Genomic DNA, 21792 nt, shown 5'->3' on the forward strand with positions numbered 1-21792 from the left:
CACATGAATGAGGGTTGAGGGTGCCAGGTGGGTATGTGTTGGAGGTGCCAAATGGGCACGGGGTGAGGATGCCAGGCAGGTCTGGGGGTAAGGGTGTCAGGTAGGTACGTGGAATAATGTGAGCAGGTAAGTGCGTGAGAGGATAAGGTTCAAGGAAGGTGCGAGGGTAGGATGCCAGGTAGATAAGGGGTAGAATGCATACGAGTGAGGGGTGTAGGGTGGCAAGTGAGTAATAGGGCGGCAGGTGAATAGATGAGAGGGTAGGGTGAGTCACTTGTTAGTGATGGAGTGATCAGGCTGTGACCTGGAAGTTAAGTATCTTGGAGGGGTGCTGTGCGGTGAGAAGGGCAATTAGGTGCAGTGGAGAGCCTGAACGCCCAGAGTGTGATGCCTCGGGTATATGGAGAGAGGTGGGGGTTGCAGGGAGGTGGGGGATTAATCTCACTGATTCAGGATCTGTTTTATAGTTAGCCAGAAGTTAAAGCAAGTGTTAATTCCTTCCGACATAGTAAGAACTGCCGATACTGGAGTTAGAGATAATACAGTGTGGAGCTAGAGGTAACAGCAGGCCAGGCAGCATTAGAGGAACAGGAAAGTTGACATTTCGAGTCAGGACCCTTCTTCAGAATTCCTTCTATCTATTCTTAGGTAATTATCAAGTAAATTGGAACCCTCAATTTGTCTGGAGGGTTACAGATGCTGAGTAATTTCCCATTGTAAGTTTGAACTCTGTGTAGTAAGTGCACCGGAACTTCCAAAGGGTCCCATTGCACACCTGCAGGGATATGTCCAACCTCTAAATACTGGAGACTGATGAATCTGGGCCTTTGATTTCCTCAGGAGAATACACAAATGTCTTCAGCTACAAGATTGTATATGCCATTGGCAGTGCAAGGTCACCAACGACTGCAATCCCATGTAAATAGCCATTTTTAATAGAATCATTGGAGTTTAAAGCTCTAAAGGAAGTTATTCAGACCACTGTAGCTATGCCAACTTTTTGGTCAAAGAATTCTGCATTAATTCCACTGCCTTGCTTTCTCCCAATGCTATTGAAACCATCACACTCTAATAGGAGGTAGTTTTGCTGGGTGCCTCCAGCACAAATGCCTTTGATGTCAAAGCGATGGCTGTTTATGGCTTTATGTTAAGTGCTTTTGTTGTAACTATGGGACAATCAGGTTTTCAGTTCATTCAATCAAACAAGCAATGTGAATGTAATTGCTTAGTTTCTGCAAATCCATCGGATGATAAATGAAGCAATTTCTGCATCAATTTCTGTTTCAATAGGAGCAGACTCAATGGAAGCATTTCAGTAATCTCAAAGTGGCAAAGATAGGAATTAATTCACAAAACAATCACTAAACATAGGATAACGGCCACATGCAAAGGCTCCATGTTTCCATTTTCTACAGCATTTTTGAATGGGTCTTTCATCCTGATGAAAGAATGACACACTCAGCAGCCTGAGGGGAATTATTCTGTTTTTAATGAGATCTTCTGAATAGGTGCTCAATTTAGTGCCACCAAGGATAAATACAATACTGAAATACTGCATCATATACATGAATGGTTCTTTTCACCTTTTACTGATGTTAGTAATCACTCCTTCAGACTTGTGAATGGGTGCTTGTGTCCCCATTATTCAAGTTTACAGAGCAAATGAGAATGATAAGTTTTTCCAGTGAAGACAGTAGCACTGGAGAGGTAAAAAGGCTCATAATTGCAGCCTGAATTCCTCTCTGACCTGTTTGGCTATTCATGGATAATACCAATCAGTTCTGTCATTAGCTGAGAAGTTCTGCAATTAGAAGGAGAAAGCAAACAAATTACTCTCCACAACTACTTCCTGTAGATGGATTAATGCCTCTGCCCAACCTAGGTCGACATTTAAACAAAACTGCATCTCATTGTGAACTAGAATCTGCACGTTTAGCCTGTTGTCTGGTGAGACAATGACGATGAGCTAAGAAAGAAGGCAAATCTCAATGTATACAAATTTTGTTTGGAGAGGGTTAAATAATAGCAGTTTTTATTTTGAAGGTCTAGAGCACGGGATAAACAGAGCTAGTTTGTCTCCCAGGATGCCACAACATTATTCTACTGAAATACATCGGGATATTTTTGTCCCCAATACTGAGTCTGTAATCTGCTGGAGAGCATCTATTGCCTGCTGTAGAATGCTCCTGACCTTCAGTCATTGATCTCAGACATTAATTTCCAAACAGATGGGTGATTTGTTAATCCAAATTACTGTCCGTCAGGTGAGGTTAATAACTTACTGCATTTTGCACCCACAGTTCTACCAATCATAATGACTCCCACTGCCCATCACTGGAATCTTTGCTAATGTCCTTTGTAATTGTGTTTTCTTTTGGTTACAGGAGAAGCCGAAGGCAGGATGTGAGACATGGTAACCCAATGACACAGTGCAGGGGTTTTAATCTAAAAGGTGAACAGTACAATCTGTAATTAGTGATGCTACAGAAAAATCTTGAAAGTCATTCATGTGACCAATGTAGACACTGGAAAAAAATTCTAGTTTCTCATCGCTAAAATTATGAGGAAATCGTTTATTAAAGAAAGAAAATACGAAAATTTAGCAAATTCTACTAAGAAAGCAATTTAGGAAATACACAATATATAACCATTAAATAGTTACATAATCTTTTCAGTAAAGGCCATTCAGCCCAAAAAGTCCATTCCAACAGGTTTATGCTCCATATGAACATCTTCCCACTCAACTTCATCTAAACTCACCAACATACCCCAGTGCTTTGTTTATTACCTGATTAACTTTAAGTATCATATTAACTTTTCTCTAAATGCATTTCTGCTAGGTACCTCAGCAACACATGATGACAGTGAGTTCCACATTCTAAGCACTCCTTAGGGGAAAATATTGCCCCTCAATACCCTAATAGATTCATTAGTACCAATCTTGTATTTATGAATAAAAACCAAAAGAACTGCGGATGCTGTAAATCAGGAGCAAAAACAAAGTTGCTGGAAAAGCTCAGCAGGTCTGGCAGCATCTGTGGAGGAGAAAACAGAGTTAATGTTTCGGGTCCGGTGATCCTTCCTCAGAACTGGTGGTGGCTGGGAAAACGTCAATTTATATGCAGAAAATAGGGAGGTAGGTGGGGTAGGGAGTAAATGATAAGATAGAGCCCAAAGAGAGAGAAAGACAGTTGGACAGACAAAGGAGTTGCTAACGATCAGGCTGGGAGGGTGAATAGTTGTTAATGGGGACTGTTAGTGACTAAGTAAGGGTCACCAGACCCGAAACATTAACTCTGTTTTCTCCTCCACAGATGCTGCCAGACCTGCTAAGCTTTTCCAGGAACTTTGTTTTTGCTCTTGTATTTATGAACCCTAGTTCAGATCTTCTCCAGCAATAGAATTATCTCTCCTATGTCAAACCTTAAAACTCTTTCCTATCCTAAACAGGTGTAAGGGGGCATACCAGGAGTAGCAACAGGCATATCTAAAAATTAGGAATCAACAAGTTTTAATCCCGAAGGATTTGTCAAAAGCACCTTTCAAACTTGCAACTTCTGCTACCTAAAAGGACCAGAAAAGCAGACTCATGGAAATACCTAACTTGCAGGTGTCCAGCCAAGTCACACATCATCCTAACTTGGAATGGGATCACTGTCCCTTCAGTGCCATGATATGAACTTCCTGGAATTCTCTTCCCAACGGCACTATAGATGTACCGGTACCAAATGGACTGCAGCAGTTCAGGGATGTGGCTCACCACCACCTTCCCGAGGGCAATTAGAGATGTGCCACAGATGCTAACATTGCCAGCAAAAACCATATCCCATGAAAGAATTTTTAAAAATCAAGTCATTTTTAAGATTTTTACGTTCTGGAGAAAAGAGTTCCAACCTGTTCAATCTTACTGTTCACTTTAATCTTGTATTTCTGATACTATTTTCATACATATTCTTTGCAACTTCCCCAATATTCCTATATCCTTTTTATGAACTGGAGAATAGAGTTACTCAAAGTACTTCAGGCTTGTTAAACCAAGGATTATTGTTATTTAACAGAGCTTCTCTTTTCAATTTTATCCTGCTAGAACTGAACTCCAGAAATAACTGTTGGCAATTTTAATTGACAAACTATTTTGTGCAGTTTTTTAGTCCAAAAAAACATTCATTTAAAAAAAAACTATTCATGACCATTCTATTGTATACATTCAGACAATGAAGGCCATCAGTTTAACTGGGACAACGTAACCAAGCCAAACATAGACATGCACGGGAATTCCTAGAGGCATAGTTCTCCACCCATAATGCAATCAACAAACATATAGAATTGGACCCCATTTACAAACCCATACAGGTCAAAACCGGAAATGACAGTACTAACCATAACAGACCGGACAGTATAAATTCCAAGCAGAGTAGAATAACATCGCTTCATCAGAGGCTCCACTGATGATGTCACCTAGCATGGTGACGAAACGTCTGAACAAAAACAAGCCAGCTTGGCGAGCAAATCAACAACCTCACTATTCATGACCACTGTATATCCCATAATGCTTAATATGCAATAAAATACATTTGAAATATCACTGTTACAATGTAGGAAACATGGCAGCCGATTTGTATGAAGAAAGCTCCCACAAAGAGCAATATGATAGTGACCAGTTTGTTTTTTAATGTTGAGTGAGGAATAAATATGGGGCAGGACACAAGGGAAGACTCTTGCCTTCTTCAAAATAGTGCCGTGGGATCCTTTAAGTTCATCTGAGAGGTGGTGTTTCATCCAAAAGACAACACTTCTAACAGTGCAGCACTCCTTCCAGCTGCAATGGACAGTCAGCATTGAATTTTGTATGAGTGTCCAGGAGTGGGATTTGAACTAACCTCAGACTCAGGCTAGGGCATAACCAGCTGAGCTGCAGCGACATGTGGAATAAAGCCTATTCACTTTAATTGTAGGTGCTGACCCAGTTAAATTGATCATATCTTCACCTTCACTACTAATATCTCCAGCAGCCAGTTCTAGTTGTTTGTATTGCAGACATGATGAGCTTTGAGAATTTGTGAGGAGAAAGTGGCCTTGGCCTAGTGTTTCTTCAGATTTATGTCTGATTGGCTTGATGTCACTTTATCAGCCTATGTGACGACTTAAAGTTTGCAGCATTTTTGTCTTAAGTGAGTTAGCCACATAACTACAATATTTCTAAGTATGCAGTAAAACAGAAGCAAAATTCTGTTGATGCTGGAAATATTTAGTAAAACAGAAAGTACTGGAGGAACTCAAATGGATTTTATTGGACTCAAAACATTAACTCTGTTTCTATGTCTACACGTACTGCCAGACCTGCTGATTATTTTCAGCATTTGCTGTTCTTATACTGTATTCTCGAGTATCTTTAATCTTTTAAAACATTCAGTAATCTTCTCCATACAATGATTCACTGCACAGAAGATTGGCCACCTATGTGACATGGAAATGTGACTGTTCTCCAATTGCAATATTTCAAGGAAGGCCCCTCAACATTTGGAGAAAATTAACTTTTTTGGTCTCTTAATTGCAAGTTTTTAATCCTTTAAAAAGTCATCCTTACGGCTCTGTAGTTTCTGTTTCTGTTAATGCAATGTTATGACATTGCAATAAGTCATAGCCTGTGCTTCTTAATCCAGACAAGTAGCAATTTCTCAAATAGCCTTAAAGTTTGAATGTGACTTAGAATCCATGGATTCCTTACAGTGTGGAAACAGGCCATTTAGTCCAACAAGTCCACACCAACTCTCTGAAGAGCATCCCACTCAGACCCATCCCCATCCCCCTATCCTACCCTATCCCTGCAACCCTGCATTTCTCATGGATAACCATCAAACCTATACATCCTTGAGCACTATGGGCAATTTAGCATGGCTAGTCCATGTAACCTGCACACCTTTGAACTATGGGAGGAAACCGGAGCATCTGGCAAAAACCCAGGTAGACACAGGGAGAACATGCAAACTCCATACAGACAGTCACCCAAAGGTGGAATTGAATCTGGGTCCCTGGCACTGACAGGCAGCAGTGCTAACCACTGAGCCACCGTGTGACTTGCAAATCAACAAATCTACAATTATATTTCCATGTTAAAGGGAACTCTGCTAGGCTTGTTTGGGCATATGTGCAGAGTTTCCTTTCCAGGCAAATCACTCATTGTTATTGGTTATTGTTAGTGCTTTCTTTCTTGTAACATTAGAAACTGGAAAAATAAGTAAATGGCCTTTAAAGTGTTTCTTGCCTGAATCTTCCACACTACCATGAGAAGCTGATCCTCTGAGGCTGCACGCTCTGCATTTTATTTTTCACAGCCTAACTAATTCCCTGAGAGATAGGAGGAACTGCCAATGCTGGAGTCTGAGATAACAAGGTGTAGAGCTGGATAAACACAGCAGGCCAGGCAGTATCAGAGAAGCAGGAAAACTGACGTTTCAGGTCTGGACCCTTCTTCAGAAATGATTTCTGCAGTTGGTTGACATTCAAAGCTACAGCAACCAGTAACTCCAAAGATTAATGTGTGCTTTTGAATGACAAAAATGCCCTCAAGCCGTTGAATGAATATACGAACATCCACACATATAAATTATGAGCCAGCATTAGATCATTCAGCCCTCTAGCGTGCTCCACCATTGAATAGGATTATGGCTGATCTAATTGTAGCCTGAAATTCACATTGCCACCTGTCTCAAATAACCTTAGATTTTTGACTAATGAAGGAGCCAATCTTCAGCTACTTAAAAAGAACTAAATGACTCTGCCTTCATCACTTTCTGGAGAAGAGTGTTCCAAAGATTTTCAACCATCTGAGAGAAAAATTCCTCCTCATCTCCATCTTGAATGAATTATCCCCTTTATCCCCCACACCTTGTGTCAATGCTCTGAGGATCTTGTACATTTTCAGAAGATCCCCTCTCATTCTTCTGAACTCTAACAGATACAGGTCCAGTCTGTCCAACCCTTTCTCATACCAACCCACCACCACCCCCAAACAAGTCATCAGTCAAATGAACTTTCTCTGAACTGTATCTAATACTTGCTTAACTAAAGAGACCAAAACTGTACACAGCATTCTGGATGTGGACTAACTAACACAAGGATAGAAGCTAACATCAAAGAAAACAGCTCCCAAGCTTATTAAAATAATTTAAGTATTTGCAGAAAAGTAATCATTGCTGGGCTTTCTAACTGAAAGAATTCAATGCATCTTTTGGCAGATGTCACATATTTTTTCCATTTTGCTTCCCATTTCATGTTGTTTTGCCAAGTTAGTTACTAAACATCTGAAGATGGTTAAGCACAGAATGAAACCCCTTTTGGGCACTGAATTACAACTACATCATGTACATTTTGAAATTTTATTTGTTTCAAAGAAGCAAAATAGAAATGTTAACTCTGGTGGTGGTTGACATACAAAGTTACAGCAGCCATTAACTCCAAAGATTAATGTGTGCTCTTGAATGACAAAAATGCCTCAAGCTGTTGAATGGATATATAAACATTCACTCATGCAAATTATGAGCCAGCAGTAGACTTCAGGGGAAGAAATCTTTCATTTAAAAATATTATTTTGATTCTTCTGTAAAACCTGATGTGAAACAAATCATTAGCACTGGTTTTAATAGGTTATAAATATATATATATATATATATACAATCTGAAAAGCAACTATACACTTTACAGATTGATTGGAGACCAAGATATATGGTTAAAATTAACAATTATTTTTTGGAATGAATGAAGGTGGTGTTGTAACAGAATGGACAGGACTGCATTAAAGATTTAATTAACAGTGATATCACCAGTCACACTGAATCTACTCATCAACATGGTGTTAAATTATTATTTGTATTATGTTTATTCTTTAAAGTTTCAACCAATATCTAATCTATACCATAAATAGAATGCAGAATATTGATCTATGGGATCCAAATTATATTCTACTGTCACACTTGTAAATAATTTCATTTGTTCAGTTGCTGGTTGACCCATTCATTAAAATGTCTATTGGATCATTTTATTTCCTTGTATCCTCCCTCTATTGCATGGTCTGAATGCACTAAATTCTGTTCAACACATGTAGGAAGTAATAATATTTAGGCAATTAAATATAATTAGAGTTTCTTTTGATTCTGGCTTTATGTTTAAAATAATTTGTGCTATTATGTATTGTTAAAATATATGCATTCATTTCAGCATACAGAAATGCAGTGGAATCTGTGCAATATGGAGTGAAAAACAGCACGGCTTTCCTTGAGTGTACGCCAAAGTCACCCCAAGCTTCAGTTAAATGGTTGATGCAAAAAACAAATGACAGAAGAAAGGAGGTTTGTATTCTTATCATTACATTGCAATTTTAGAAATGTGTGGGGACACAATTAATTTCTGGTGTTTGACCATAAGACTATAGAAGTTTACTGCAAAGGAAGATGCCATTAAACTCATCAATATCCATTTGTAAAAGAAAATTAGCATAATCGAATGGATCGAATAACAGTTTTGACAAAATGCCTTAAAGTTATCCTATCTTATTCCACATCATTTAACTGATGCCCCACTATGAGAATCTGGCACTAGAGGAACAGGATCTTTCACAGATCCACCCATCTTACATTGGTCATTACACAGGCACTGCTCTCCCCCACCAATTTGGGTGATTCACTTTGCCAGAGTCAGAAAGAGCACCTATAGCCCATGTGAGCAGGACCAAATGGAGGTAGCACCATCAGGATAGAAAGTGGAGTCTCTGATCTAGACATTCCTCAATTGCAGGAGCCTTGGATTTCTATTTTACAATGTCTGGCTTTGAGCTTATTAACGAGCATAAATGCTTCAAGCATATTTCAAAACTCTTAAAGAAAATTTGCAAAGTATACTAGAGAAACTCTCTAAATTCACTCTCTGCTCACACTATGGGAGCAATGTTCAAACAACCATGCATTGTGGAAAAAGTGAAAATATCACGTGCATCCAAAATGATGTTGCCGAAAATGAAGAGAAATAGTATAGATGTAGTTTTAATCTCTAAAGTTTTACCTTTACCTTTTTAAACCCTGGGTTCTCACTTGCAAATTAATTGGGATAGGAAATCCTGATGGCAGGTTTGTATTCTTCAGTCGTGACCAATAATCTGTTCCCATGTGAGTTCCTATGTTTTCAGAAAAAAAGTCAAACAATTAAATTGGTCTGAGAGGAGGCATGGATAAGGCAGGGTCTTAGGAAGGTGCACCAACTTCAGTTAGTCCCACATGGTTCCATAAAGGATTAATGAAACATTAGTCAGAAGTTGGCAGCCAAGGTGTGTCCCAAACAGCTGACACTCTTTACTGAAACATTGCAAGACCCGAAACAGTGATACGTGGCCATATAAATCACAAGAGACTTCGACTGAGGAGCAGCAAGCTTCCATCACATTGACTACTTTCACAGAGAAATACCACAAACATACAGGATTCAGCACAATAAGATATTGTATGTGATGAAAGCAGCAGTGAAAGAAACAGTAACAGCACATTCATAATAGATGAAAATGATAACAAAACAAATGGATTTTGTTTCAATGCAGTTCTGAATAGCTTTTTAGAAAGGTAAATGAAGGTGGGAGATAGATGATTGAAGTGTACCTATTGTATTTGAAGCCCTATGTTTCAGAATAGACAGCATGATGTTTATGTGGCCACTGCATAGCATTTAATAGGATCGGGGCACCGATCCAGGGCCTAGTTCTGTTTACCATGAAAACCATTTCAATCAATAATTGATTTAACTTTCTGCTGCATGTTACCTTCACCATTTGTACTTCCACCTCCACCTCCTTCACAGACAGGCATTGATGGCATACGTTCTTCTCATAATGAAGCTATAGTGAATAAGCAGTAGACTTGAATGATGTTGAAAACTTTTCAGGTGGTAAAGAGAAGACTATCTGTTCTTTTCAAATCGTGGAATCCTTGCTTACATCCTGTTTTCAGAAATGGCATCATCTGGCCCTTGTGTGACATGCATGTTAACTTGCCACAAATCTGCATCTAGCACATAACTTGTTCTAGGTGGACATAGACTGCTTCATTATGTAAGGGATTAAAAATGGAAACTGACCGCTATGTATTCCTCAGTTAGCAACCACACTTCTGACGTTATTCAAGGTTAAGGATATAACAGCATTACTTACTTTAGGTTTGGAGATGTCAATACATTGAGATCATTTAAAGAGAGTTGTAATTCTGTGTAAAATATTGGAGTAAGCCATTTTACAGTAGTAATGTGGATGCAATCTCTTGTAAGACACTAATGCTATTTAGTAAACCTTTCATGAACAAGACAGAAATTAAGGTTGACATGAAATATGCAGAAGTAATAAATTTTAAAACTTCAGTGGACCTGCAGTTTACCAAATTTAGACATGGTTGAATCCCCTAAACAAAACTTGACATTTCTCATCACTCTTAGACAAATAATTATGCTATTGGATGATAAAATCCAAATCAAAAAGCAATCTGTTTTAAATTTATGTAAACAATTTGTTCACCCTACTTGTTAAAGATTTAGGATCCTATCTCTGAGGAACTATAATAACAGTTTGCTTTATTGATTCATGTGATGGGAGCTCTATATTTATGGGTAGAAATTGAATACGGCAATGAGTTCATACTTTCTGTCATGTAGAAGAATACAAGATGATATCTTTGAGCCATATAGATGCTGAGAGGTGGTTTCACCTTGGTAGAGAGTTGAGGAAAGTGGAGTTGATGTAGAAGATCAGCCAAGATTAATTGAACGGTGGAGCAGGTCTCAAGAAGCCACATGACGTACTTTTTAAGCCAATTCTTATATCCTCTTGCTGAGGTCATTTTTCTCAGTTACCACAGAGCTGTCTCTGTGATGATACTTGTGCAGTAATAGTTTCTGGGAAGTGATACCACTTGGCTATGGCCAGCCATATGAAATATGGGTGAAAAGACTGGTCTATTCAGACAACCCTAAGTAGCTGTACAAAGATATCACATCCCCCTTATATTGTCCACAAACTACCGCTCTTCCAAGTCTGGAAAAAACCTATTTGAGGAAAATATTGAGCTGTCCAGTTAGTCTGAATTTGTAACGTTAAAGATTTGGAAGAGTGGTGGTTTGTTTTGTTGAAGGTAGTTGTCTTGTAGATGGTCCAAGGTCTGATGTTCCATTCAAAACATTCAAACATTTGTATTTATTCTGTGGGCAATGTTGGCCCTGTTAGAATCACAGAATCTCTAAAGTACGGAAAGAGGCTGTTCGGCCCAACAGTTCCACACCGACCCTCTGGAGAGCATCCCACCCAGATCCAGCCCCCTATCCTATTCCCATAACCCCACATTTAGCATGGTTAATCCACGTAGCTAGCACATCCCTGGACAGTATGAGAATTTTAGCATGGCCAGCCACCTAACCTGCACATCTTTAGACTGTGGGAGGAAACTGGAGCACCCGAAGGAAACTCACAGGCACAGGGAGAACATGCAAACTCCACACAAACAGTCGCTCAAGATTGGAATCGAACCCAAGTCCCTGGCACCGTGAGGCAGCAGTGCTCACTACTGAGCCATCGTGTCGGCTAGATATGAGAGTAGGTACTTTTTATTTTTGTTGCAGCATCTCAAATCTTCAAACATTGCTTGACCCTTCTGAGTAATATCTTTCCAGGAGCTGCATGCACCACCTTCTTCAAATTATGTCAGTGGACCTTTGTTCTGAATACACCTGTATGTCACTGTTGAAGTAGGTAACTTTATTACTTCAACTTGTTGATTAATATAAGCTTCCCATTCATTCAGTGACTAGATAATTAGTAAAATAAACTTGTTAACTTCCTCAATTGTATTATCTGATGGTTCCTCCTTGTTTGATGTGACATCCTTTATGGTTGATGGAGATTCTTCGTTGGGGGAGATGAGATAGTAGTGAATGTAATTATAGAAACAAATAAATGGCACTAACAGTTTTCAGGAAAAAGACATGCGGTGAGAGGAAATGTGTGTGGGTCTGAAAGGGTTAATGCTTGTGAGTGCAAGAAGCACCACCATAATACCGTGAGCACTTTGTGGGAGAGTGTGGTAAATTTGTGTGGAAGGCAGAATTAAGGCCAGGGCCTCCATAACAATCTTGTAGCAATGCAGAGACTATTCTTGTAATCTGTATATAGTTGCAGAGAAGCAATAAACTACATCTTATTTTCTTTATACAACTCTTCTTGTAAGAACCCCTACACTTAGATGATACAGATGGCAACACACACAGTAGAACTTGGGTCTGAACTTATGGCTCTTGAGATAAGCATAAATATGCAGCAAATCCATCTGCTTTTTCTCCTTTTAAAATCCTCTCCCTTGCTTAAATTGAGAGTTTCCAAAAGAATGCCTAAAAGAATTAGCATGCTAGAAAAATGTTCTCTGTTGCTATCATTAAACCAGCAGCTGTCAACAAGACTTTTGCAGGAAAAGAATTGTGGAAAAACACATCTCGAATCCCAGTAGCAACTAATTCACCAAGGATAATGTGGGAGCAGAATTACACAGATGCTGAAATGTTTGAAGCAGTAGCTAACAATAAAGCCCGTCTTTTAGAGTTTAATTCCTACAGGCCAGAGCAGAAAATCCTAGCAGCACCCATTTAATATGGGCGAGCAACAGAAATTCACTGAGCAGGTGGAAAATAGCATGGTCTTTTGGGAGGCCAGATTTGCAGCAGATTGCAGGATCTCTAATGGAACACCTTGTGAAATCTCAAAAATATATAAAATTATTCAATTCAGCAAATTCCATTTCTCACTGTTGGCCTCACTGGCTGGGTGGAATGAGATTGCTCCAAGAATTACCGAGTTAGTCACATAATAATTTATTTTCCATGAACTTTTTGGAAATCCTTAATTCTAATAAGTACTGCAATCTACTGATTCTCAATATCTCAAGGAGAAGGTGATAACCGTGTATGCTTAATGTTAAGGTAATGATTGACATTGCACTAAGAGGTGATATTGGTCTGTTCAATAAAAAGTTATTTTATCAAAGATGGAATATAATGTGGGAAAATGTGAACTCATCCACATTGGCAGAAAGAATATGGAAAGACAACATTTTATTTAAATAGAGAGAGATTGCAGAACTTTGAGGTACAGAGGGATCCAGATGTCTTGGTATCTGAACCACAATAAGTTACAATGTAAGTGATTAGGAAGGCAAATGGGATGTTATTGTTTATCGTAAGGGGAATGAAATACAAAGCTCGGAATGTTTTGCTATATTTGTACGAGGCATTAGTGAGACTGCATCTAGAATAATGTGTTCAGTTTTGCCCTAATTGAGAACAGATGTAATTGCATTAAAAGCAGAAGAGAAAATTAATTCAAATGATTCCTAGGCTAAGAGGGTTATCTTATGTGGAGAGGTGAAACAGATTGGGCCAACATCCATTGGGCTTAGAATAATGAGAGGTGCTCTCATTGAAATACATAAGATCCTAAAGGAATTTAACAGGGTAAATGTTGAAAGGATCTTTCCCCTTCTGAGAGAGACTAAACTCAGGGGCATAGTTTAAAAATAAGTTGTCCGCCATTTAAGATAAAGATTGTTTTATTTTCTCCAAGGAAGTCTCCCTGAGACTGTCCAATTCTCTTTCATGAAGATTGGTGGAGGCAGTATCATTGAATCATTTTTAAGGCAGAGGTAGATAAATTCTTGACTAACAAAGGAGTCAAAGATATTGGAGATAGAAAGGGAAGTGGAGTTGAGGCTACAATCAGCTCAATCATGTTCTTATTGAATCAAAGAACAGGTTCAAGGGGCCAAATGGCAAACTTCTCCTAATTTGTGTGTTTTTATTAACAAGGGAAAAAAATTACACAGGTTCTTCAGTTTTCAGATGCAACTCTTTACACCATCATTGACTTCATTGTTAGTGCCTGCATGAAGACTCTTTTAAATCCTAGGGAAGTATTCACAGATGCTATAATTTGTTCCATATCTGGTAATGCAATTAATATTGTTCTTCTATTTAAGGCTACAAAAAATTTTTAAAAACGCATTCATTCACCCAGGCATTTTAGATGAGATATTTTCCCTTTAGTTAAATGAAGAGTGTCATTTCAGGTCTATTATCAATGGCATAGAGTCATACGGCACGGAAACAGACCCTTCAGTCCAACCAGTCCATGCCAAACATAATCCCAACTAAACTAGTCCCACCTACCTGCTCCTAGCCCATATCCCTCAAAACCTTTCCTATTCGCGTACGTATCCAAATGTCTTTTAAATGTTGTAATTGTACCCACTTCCACTACTTCCTCAGGAAGTTCATTCCACACGCAAACCACTCTCTGTGTAAAACACTTGCCCCTCATGTCTTTTTTATATGTCTGTCCTCTCACCTTAAAAATATGCCCCCTAGTCTTGAAATACCCCATCCTAGGGCAAAGGCAACTACCATTAACTCTATCAATACCCCTCATTATTTTATAAAGTTCTAGAAGGTCACCTCTCAACCTCTTATGCTCCAGTGAAAAAAGTCCCAGCCTATCCAGCCTTTCAATATAACTCAACTCTTCCATACCCGGCAACATTCTGATAAATCTCTTCTAAACCCTCTCCAGCTTAATAATATCCTTCCGATAAATGGGTGACCAGAACTGGACACAATTGGACACCAGAAGAGGCCTCACCAATGTCCTGTACAACCTCAACATTACTTCCCAACTCTTATACTCAAAGGACTCAGCAATAAATACCCTGTCTGATGCAGACTTCACAGAATTATGTACCTGAACCCCTAGATCCCTCTGTTCTACAACACTACCCAAGGCTCTACCATTAATTGTATAAATCCTAACCCTGTTTATTGTACCAAAATGCAATACCTCGCATTTATCCAGATTGAACTCCATCTGCCACTTTTCAGGCCATTGAGCCATTTGATCAAGACCCTTTTATACTCTTAGAAAACCTTCTTCATTGTCTAACGATATAAAATGCAGTTCTCCCTCTCACAATGGTCCATATCCACATGTTCCAGAAAAACTAACAAATTGTGGGCGATGCTGAACAGCAACTCCTTTGCCTCACATCCAGATTGATAGCAATTTGCAATGGCAATATATCCTCCCAATACCTTCCCACATCTACATTCCCATCTCTTTTCTCAAGACATTCCTTAAAACTCACTTCTTTAATCTGATTTGCCATTCTTGTTAATGTTTATATTGCTCAACATTGATTTTTGCTTCTGTGGAGCAAATTAGGAAGGTTATTTCAAAATAAAGACATTTTGTAAATTGAGGTTGTTGGTGCTGCTTCTCTTAGCATTAATTGTGAAGAAGAGCCAATGAGTGATTGGTTCATGAGAAAGTACTCAAATGCCTGTATATTGTTTTAAGGTGCACATATAAACATTGAACTGTGACAGAATTCAGGTAGCACAGCCCAGCAATCTTGTTTTTGCTTGAGAAAATATACTGATCATCTAGATTACAATAATTGATTACTCTATTTAATTAAAGGCGTTTCTGAATTAAGCAAATGTATGGACGATTCTGCTAATAGATCTGGCAACTTGTGTATTGTATACAGTCTCAATAAATTCATGCTCAGATTATGAGCAATATCATAGCGTATGGCTTTAAGTGCCATCTATCTGTTTTCCACCTGAATAATGGGTAACCAGCAGCAGAGCCAGCCAGTTTCCAGCAAAAAGCTCCAGTTGGTTGCTTGACTGCCATGCTGCTGTCTTCTAAATATGAGGAAATGTATTCACCAGATATAGGAGACTTTGTTTACATCACAGACTATGCTTATACCAAGAGTCAGATCCGTCAAATGGAAATACTTATTCTTAAAGAACTTGATTTTAAATTGGACCGCCCACTTCCACTGCATTTCCTGAGCATCAAAGACTGACGTAAGTATGGCACTTTTTTGACCCAATGAGGCTAGGAAAGGATGGTAGGGTAAAGAAATGGGTAAGGGGCAGCACGGTGGCTCAGTGGTTAGCACTGCTGCCTCACAGCGCCAGGGACCCAGGTTCAATTCCACCCTCAGGTCACTGTCTGTGTGGAGTTTGCACATTCTCCCCGTGTCTGCGTGGGTTTCCTTTGGGTGCTCTGGTTTCCTCCCACAGTCCAAAGATGTGCAGGTTAGGTGGATTGGACATGCTAAATTGCCCATAGTGTTCAGGGATGTGTAGATTAGGTGGGTTATAGGGGGATGGGTCTGGGTGGGATGGTTTGAGAGTCTGTGTGGACTTGTTGGGCCGAAGGGCCTGTTTCCACACTGTAGGGATTCTATGATCTATGATCTAAGGAAATAAGTTAAGGAAAAACCTTTGCCACCCTTGGACATCTAATGCCCACTAGATACAAGTTACAGATGGGTTTATAGCTGGGCAGGTGAGAGTTGCTAGTCGATCTCCTATCGAATGTTACAGGGAAGAACTGAGTCCCCTCAGTGCCCCTTCCAGATCTGTTCTGTCTTTAACCAAGACCCAAGGTCATTCAGTCCTTCTGCACAGACTCAAAATTCATTCACGAGCAGATCTCACCCATCTTGCTCTCTTCTCCACCTCACTGTCCATTGACTATTCAGAACTCAAACCAAGTAGCAGCCCCTAGCTCCCAGAAGTGGAGGAGTGTAGCTTTCAGTCAGTGTTTATGATTGTAAAATGGAGAGCAATACAGCTTATACTACTCAAAATCACACACTTACTAAAAGCCATTCGACCTGAGAAAGTCAGAGGAGGAAGGATTTTTATTTTACAAGGTGCCACAGCTGCCAGTTGGAAACAGCTCCTGTCCAGTCTTAAAATGGACTGTTCTCAATGATGCTTTAGGCAGGACATAACACCCTGTGGACTGCTGGAATCATTTTTACTGTTATTGAAAAATGCAGGAGGAAGCGTTTTGTAATGAACTGAGACCATTATTTCAGAAGAGAGAAATCAGTGCATCATTCTGATATAAAAATTACAATATAGGTTCATTTACTCTTTTGTGTCGGGAATAAAAAATTTAACTACTCTTGCAAAAAAAAGGATGTTATCCTTTTCTTTTACTTGTTAGAATGTAATTACTTTTTATTATGCTTTCTTCCTCATTTTTCTCATCTCCCTTGTTTCCTCCCATCATGTTTGAGAAAGTGGGTTAATAACCAGTTCCCAATTTCTATCAATAGACTGTGGACTGGCTCCTAGGAGAGGCATGAGAGTAGCTCAAGGTATTCCCCATCTCTACCGGGTTTCTGCACTTCTCCACCAGTCTAAAGCTAGGTCCCATAAGCTACACCATGTTGCACATTGGGGTTGGCACGACAACGCCTTCCAGGGTGGGTACGTTTTGTTTTCCAGAGAACTTCCTGTTATTTTAAATTTGTTTGTGGGATGTTGGCATCACTGGCTAGGTGAATACTTTAAATGAAAAACACTGCTTTAAGCCACACAGCCGTGTAAAACAGGTGTCTATTTCCAACAGGTAAAGCAAGATGAAAGAATTCTAGTGACCGAGCATGGCCTACTGATTCGTTCTGTACAAAATGTTGACAGAGGGCTTTATCACTGCATTGCTACAGAGAACAACTTCAAAAGCACCGTGGTGAAAATCAAGCTGAAAGTTGTGGATCCAGACCACGTTATCCCTATAATCAACAAAGGGACATCGTGGACCTGGGGAGCTGCTCATGGCCTCAGTGGTGTGCAACTTCTTCACAAGGACCTGATAGGACTATTCAGTTACTCTGAAATGCAAGCAATCAATAAGTACTGTAAGGAGAGTTGGCATCAGCAGAGACAGACTGAGAAGGGACAATCAATCAGAATAGATCACCCAAAACTAAAGGCACTTATTGATAGAAGAAAAAGTCGAAATAGAAGAAACCAGTTGCCTGGTACTTAAGAACTGCCTTATATAATAATTATTTGATGGTATGAAACTATTTAATATGAACTGTACAAAATACAGCTGTAGTCATCTTGTTCATCTTTTTATCTTTACTCCTGAATTTAGCTGTACTTGGGAATGTCTGAACATTCTGTGATTAGCACAGCATTTTATACTGTAATTTTTCTGTGCTATCTAACATCTTCATCTTATGTAAAGTCGAGACATACATTTAGATTTAATTCCTGTCTATTTGTAATAACTTGTAAGGAGGCCATTTTCTATTGGCCAGTTTTTAATAGTAAACTAGTTCAAACCTGTTACTTACATTCTGTAAACTAAAGCTGCTGTAAGCCTTTCATTTTTACCTGACTTATATTTGGCTTCTGTGCCAAAGCCAATGAGTTCCACAGCTCATCCCATGTGACTGAGCAGGTGGGGCCAAACCATCATGAAAAATGTTAAATTAAGTGTGGTGTGGTACTACTTCAGTTCTAATGACCCGTGACTTCTCTTTTCTGGTAGGGGCTTGGAAGGTCAAAGGTAATATTGGACCTACACTTTAGTATTATATTGAATACTGTAATATATGAGGATGATGTCATTTTAAGTGCAAAACCTTGAAACAGCATTATCTTAAGCTGTTAAGAATCTAATTCTGTAAATACCCATTAAATGTATTGCAATACATTGGAAGATGAGCTATTGAACTGTAGAAGGAGACATATGTTATGGAAATATGTTATCTGGAAAACTTCAAATTGCTCTACAACAGAAATAAAAACAGAAAATACTGGAAATACACAGCAGATCTGTTAACATTTACAAGAAAATTAAGAGTAGCATTTTGTGCAGATACTCTTCCTCCAATTCCATTGAAAGATTTTTCCAAAATGTTACACATCTATCTTTCGGATATCAATTCTTCTGTTCTGCATTTACAGCAGTGTCTGTTTCTATTACAGACTTTTAGAATTTATTTTGCTTCTTAACATTGTTACAGATACGTGTTAAGAAAATGAAAATTACCATTGCCCCTCGTAATGAAAATAATTTACAATAAAAATTCAAAAATATTGGGCCATTCTAAAAGCAATTTATCACTGGGTAATTAATGGATTCTGAGACAAACCCCACTGAATGACCCATCTACGCATCGAATCTTGAGGTTCATTGACTATAGTAGCTGGACACAGCCCTGCATATCATCAGCAACCATAAATGCCACAAATACTGTCTCCATCATTCCTACTAGAATTAAAACTACAGAGTGTATAGATGAATGTTTCCTGAGATTTTATTGTAAATGAAATGTTTAAGCTATTATTTGATATGTTTAGGTGTTTTTTGGTATGCTGTTATGTGCAGGTTAAGTACATAAGCTCTCAAATTTAAACATTTCTCTTCCACTTGCTAATGCAAACAGCTAGTTAATTTGAGTAGGAAGGAGATCAAATATGAGTGCACAGTTTTTACTAAAGTTAAATTGCTGTCAGAATGTTAACAAATTAAAGAAAATGGAGAACTTGTTGTTCCTAACAAAATGGCAGTTAAGGTATAGATGAAGTATAGATTAAACATTTCTGTTGGACTAATTTATGTCAAGAAAACATGACACAATGTACTTTCATGGTGATGATAATAAACCTTCAAAGACACACTTAACTTTTTCCAGTGTATGTCTTCTCTACTACAAATAACATTCCACGCAATATGCTTTAACCTATTATTTGTTATCATCTCCAGTTCTGGCAGTTTGGACTCACTAACAAATACAACCCAAATGATACTTGATGGATGGGTCTGATCCTACCTAGTCCCAGTGAAGTGCACTTTTGTGGGAGTCACTAGGCAGCAGAAAAGAAGGTATTTTTCCCTCTGTTTCCATAATTCTCATGTACTGAGGCCATTGGTGCTGTCCAGTAGTGCTCAGACTGAGAGTAGCTGATGCAATTGTTGTGTGTCTTCTTATTTGTATCTTCTAAGCGTGCAGGTTCTTTGGTGGCTTATGTAATCCACTGTGTGTGAGGGTAGCCATCTTTTGGTCTAATGAGAAGAGCCCAATGATGTATACAAGAGGTAGTTTATTGCTTCTTGTAACTACTTTACCTGGTTAAAAGAAGTGACACATGGTACTGCAAAGGCTACTGGGAAGACATGTCCAGTTTTGGTCATCACACTACTTGGAAGCTTTGGAGAGAGTACAGAGACGGTTCACCAGGATGATGCCCAGTCTTGAGGGCATAGGCTATGAGGAAAGGTTAAAAAAAACTAGGATTGTTCTCACTGGAAAGATGGCAACTGCGAGGAGAGCTGATAGAGGTCTACAAAATTATGAGAGGCATAGATAGGGTGGAGAGTCAGAAGCTTTTTCCCAGGGGTGAAGTTTCAATTACAATGGGGCACAGGATCAAGTTGAGAGGGGGAAAGTTTAAGGGAGATGTGCAAGGTACGTTTTTCATGCAGAGAGTGGTAGGAGCCTGGAACGCACTGCCACAGGAGGTGATGGAAGGAGGCATGTCGGCAACATTTAGGAAGCATCTGCATGGTTACATGAACAGGGAGGGAATAGAGGGATATGGACCACGTAAGGGCAGAAGGTTTGTTTTTTAGTTTAGTTAGGGCATGATGATCAGCACAGGCTTGGAGGGCCGAAGGGCCTGTTCCTGTGCTGTACTTCTGTTTTGTTCTTTCTTTTGTTCTTTTGACATGAGTATACCTTTCTCTGATATGACAAGTCCCCAGGTGAGGTTCCCCAATTTACTGTGACTCAAGATGAAATATCCCAAATTATCAAGCTCACACTGAGGAGGGATGGACTGGCTGCCTTTCTTTATTCACCCACACCCCCTTGAGAATTGCAACAAGATTAATTTGAAAAGGATCCTTTCCATAGTGTGTGCCTTCATCCTAAAACAAATGAATTTATGTTTTAAAAGGAGCCAAATTAGCGAAGCTTTCTTTAGTAAATGAAAGAATAAGTTTATTAATCACTAAGCACAATGAGGAATGAAATTGGATGTAAAGGCACCACAGTCCCACAGGGCTGCTCTCTCATTAGAAAGAGAAGACTGGTGTTGAGTTTAAACTGAAGCTCACCATGTCTCAGGTGAGGAGCAATGTTGAGAAGGCAAGATCTTCATGAGACTTCAGGAACTGCACTTGTGCTTTTGGTATTACTCACCAGCCACCCAGCCAAATGAGCTAACCAACCCTCTAATAATAGAATACAAGTATGGATGGAGAGGTTAGTTTCAAAAAATTTAAAAGATAAAAAAAGACGTGGATCAGTTCTTCAGTTCCATGAAGAATAGACAATGGAGCATTATGGTCATGTCATTGGGTGAGACCATTAGCTCTGATGTTAAAAGGTAAGCCATTGATTTTCAGATACTTGGTTTTGCAAATAAGCAAAAGGCCAGATTCCTTTTGACTATGGTTTTGTTTGATTTCTGCCTTCCAACAAAGAGAGAAACCATCTCCTTTTCACCTGCAGCGCAGGGGAATTTTCTCAGTTGTGACCCTTACTGATCACACTGTTGCTGCCACTGTTGGTTCAGTTGGCTGGATAGCTGGCTTGTGATGCAGAGTAATACAGGTTCCATTCCTGCACTGGCTGAAGTCAGCATGATGGCCTCACCTTCTCTAGCTCACCTGTTGCCTGAGGTGTGGTAACTTTCAGGTCGAACTCACCACCAGTCATGTCTCTTCAATGACAAAGCAGCCCCATGGCCCTATGGGACTATGGTGCATTTACATACAGTCACCTGCTATTGTACACTGACCAGGGTTGAAAGTAGCTTTCAAACTATATTCTTAAAAGGAGAAAGCACAAACAAGTCTCTTGCCCAGACCATTCTCCTTTCTTTCATTATGGTCACAGT

At 39.2% G+C, this 21792-nt stretch overlaps 1 protein-coding gene across 1 annotated transcript in view; it reads left to right on the top strand.

Annotated features, from left to right (window-relative positions):
- sema3c (sema domain, immunoglobulin domain (Ig), short basic domain, secreted, (semaphorin) 3C) overlaps positions 1-19568 on the top strand; it is a 69728-nt gene extending 50160 nt beyond the window's left edge. The window contains exons 13-15 of the mRNA XM_048609960.1: positions 2385-2452; positions 8218-8348; positions 17504-19568. Coding sequence (XP_048465917.1) covers positions 2385-2452; positions 8218-8348; positions 17504-17923 — 619 coding nt within the window. The 3' untranslated portion in view covers positions 17924-19568. The remainder of the gene's footprint in view (positions 1-2384; positions 2453-8217; positions 8349-17503) is intronic.
- Positions 19569-21792: the final 2224 nt, after the last annotated feature.

This window comes from Rhincodon typus, chromosome 22, assembly GCF_021869965.1.
Source record: "Rhincodon typus isolate 14 chromosome 22, sRhiTyp1.1, whole genome shotgun sequence".
Classification (NCBI taxonomy): Eukaryota; Metazoa; Chordata; class Chondrichthyes; order Orectolobiformes; family Rhincodontidae; genus Rhincodon; species Rhincodon typus.